Source organism: Malania oleifera, chromosome 2 (assembly GCF_029873635.1).
Source record: "Malania oleifera isolate guangnan ecotype guangnan chromosome 2, ASM2987363v1, whole genome shotgun sequence".
Classification (NCBI taxonomy): domain Eukaryota; kingdom Viridiplantae; phylum Streptophyta; class Magnoliopsida; order Santalales; family Ximeniaceae; genus Malania; species Malania oleifera.
Window position 1 is genome coordinate 19155661 of NC_080418.1, and position 3150 is coordinate 19158810.

The window sequence follows — 3150 nt, forward strand, 5'->3', positions numbered from 1 at the left end:
ATTCGCTCCGTTTTGGTTGTTGCCTCTGTCCGACGATTTCTTTTATTTCATATGGATGTTAAGAATGCCTTCTTACATGGTGATTTGGCTGAGGAGGTATATATGCAGCCTCCTCCAAGGTATCCTCATCCTCCTGGTAAGGTCTATCATCTCCGACGGGCATTATATAGGCTTAAGCAAGCTCCCCATGCTTGGTTTGCCATGTTTAGCTCTACTATCGCACAGCTTGGGCTTGCTTCTAGCCCCTATGATTTAGCTCTTTTTACTCATCACATTGATATTGGCATCACTATCCTACTACTTTATGTTGATGATATGATCATTACTGGTGATGATATTTCTAGTATTCATGAGCTTAAACAGTTCTGTGTTAGCAGTTTGAAATGAAAGTCCTCGGTTCTCTTAGCTACTTCCTTAGCTTAGAGGTGTCCCCTACCTCTAATGGCTACTCTTTGACCCAAGCCAAGTATGCTTCTGATCTTCTCACACGTGCCAATCTCACAGATTGTAAGATAGCTAATAGTCTGCCGGAGCCCAACATCAAACTTCGTCCTACTGATGGGGAGCTCCTTCCCGATGCCACTCATTACTGACAGCTTGTTGGGAGCTTAATTTATCTCACTATCACTAGACTAGACATTACCTATGCAATCCACCTTGTTAGTCAGTTTTTGTCGGCTTCTCATTCCGTTCACTATGCAGCTGTTCTTTGCAACTTAAGCTACGTGAAAGGAAAATTATTTCATGGGCTTCATTTTTCCTCTCACTCATCCTTGACGTTGCAGGTTTATTTTGATGTTGATTGGACAGGAGGCCCTACTGATCGCCGGTCTACCACTGGTTTCCTTTTTCTACTTGGTGACTCTCTTATCTCTTGGCGGAGCAAAAAGCATACTGTTGTTGCTCACTCTAACACTGAGGCTGAGTATCAGGCCCTTGCTAATACTACTTCTAAGCTTCTTTGGCTTCTCCAAGATATGGGTGTTCCTCAGCCCTCGAGCACTCTACTTTATTGTGACAATCATAGTGTTGTCCAGATCACTCATAACGATGTCTTTCACGAACACACCAAACACATCGAGATCGACTGTGATTTTGTGCGTTATTATCTTCAGGAGGGGATATTTCGCCTCTTGTCAATTCCTTCAACTGATCAATTGGCTAATATCTTCATGAAGACTCATCCACCTAGTTGTCATCGTGCTTTAGTTTGCAAACTCCAGTTGGCATCTTCGATACCACCTTGAGTTTGAGGGAGGATGTTAGCGTATCTCCCTAATTAAATTGATTGACCAATTTCCATGATTTGGTCAATCTCCATGATTTGTGTAATTAGAGCATGATCTGTGTAATTAGCATTAATGTCATTAATGATTTACCTTTATGAGCTTGCCTCCTTCACCTATAAGAGGATGGTCCTTGTACAGTTTTATACATACGAAGAATACAGAGGTTATTTATAACTCTTTCTTTCTTCTCTTAGTTTTAACAAATCCAAATCTTATTGATATTTTAAATAAGTCATCATCATCCTTTTATAAGAATGCAAATTTAAAAGGGAACTACAGATTCAACATTGCTCTTCCATTTAAACTCAAAATAAATAAATAAATAAATATAGGATGGAACCAAATAATATATTTTGTGATTTATTAAACCGGTACATACATGTATGATTTATAATTGTTAATTACTTTTTGCCCCTCTGTTCCATCTCCCTCTTCTTATTCTTTCCACTCATCACAGATATCTAAAAGACCACAGAAAAAGGGCCAAAAAAAAAAAAAAAACGCTGCTGAAATTAACAATTAAAAGCCAAAATCAAAAATAAATCAATCAACCAATCACATTCGGAAATATCTACTCTACTCTGTACTGTCACCGGCCACATCTACCTGGGCGGTGCAAGACAGCAACCTGCGAAAAATAGAAAACCAGGCAGCAGACAACACCGTTTTGGCCTTCCTGAGCACGAAACACCTCTTCTTCCTCCTGCCGCAGCACTTCCTCCTCCTACTTCTGCGAAACAGAGTCCTCAGTCTCTCTCTAACTCTGCCGGCACACCTCGCCGTCTTCTCCTGCACCGTCTCCTTCCTCGAGAAGGAGTAGCTCCTCAGGTACATCTGCCTGCAGGAGATGCCGTCCACCACGGCCCCCGGCGGGCGGTGCAGTCCTCCTCCCCTGCGCACGTTAGTCGCTGCCGCCGCCTTTCCCGACTCCGTGCAGGATTCCGGCCACCTATAGACGGATCGGAAGGGTGGCCCCGATGGCGCGCCTTCCTCGATCCAGCGTGATATGCAAACAGCGGCCATTGCTAGCTAGCTTACCCCGCCTGCGACTGGGTCTGATCACCATCAATGAGTTCTGTATCTTATATATCACTATATCAGAACACAGAGCTTGGAGTGGAAGCGAAGGTACGCGGGAGGCTTTCTTTCACAGAAGTAAAAATATTAACATTATTACCTACGTAGTACATAGGACTAGAGGGGCATTACACCGCTTCCTTAATCATCGTACGCTCACATTTTGTTTTTGTGGAGGGCCCTAACAACATTCATGATTGAGACCAGTGTTCTAGTAATAATGTATGTGAAAATTTTTCAATTGCTCCTAACTTCTTATGCCGCCATTTCGTAATGTGTCTTACGATTGAGTAATGTTATTTTGTTCTTAATTGTGACTCTCGTAGGCATGATATGATATTAAATATTTTTCATTATACTTTTATATCATTCTTATTTCAATACGTAGACATACAACTTATTAATTTTTTTAATTCTATTTTCTATTTGGCTAAAAAAATTATAATATTTTTAAAGTTTGTATCTCGAGAGATATCTCAACAAGAAATAGTGTTTAATATGGACAATCTTACATGTCAAGGTGCCTTCTGTGATGTAAATTTCGAGAACACTTATGTAATCATTTGATTAAACCCTGTGATTAATGTTTCATATGTTAATATGTTAGTACATAATTAGTTTGAGATAATCCCTTATATCGCTATCGTGATAATTCAAACCACTCAATTTTTTTCTCCATACATTCATCTATTACATGCTCTTAATGAAAGCAATATCATTGTGCCTCCCTTTTTTAAGTTTTAAATTAGAAACTTATAATATACTCAAATTATTAGACTTTTTT

General features: G+C 39.9%; 1 protein-coding gene across 1 annotated transcript; it reads right to left on the reverse strand.

The window, feature by feature from the left end:
- Positions 1 to 1865: 1865 nt before the first annotated feature.
- LOC131149044 (uncharacterized) lies at positions 1866 to 2611 on the reverse strand. Its single transcript, XM_058099088.1, has one exon. It carries the CDS (start codon positions 2310 to 2312, stop codon positions 1866 to 1868), a length of 447 nt encoding a protein of 148 aa, XP_057955071.1. The 5' UTR covers positions 2313 to 2611.
- Positions 2612 to 3150: the final 539 nt, after the last annotated feature.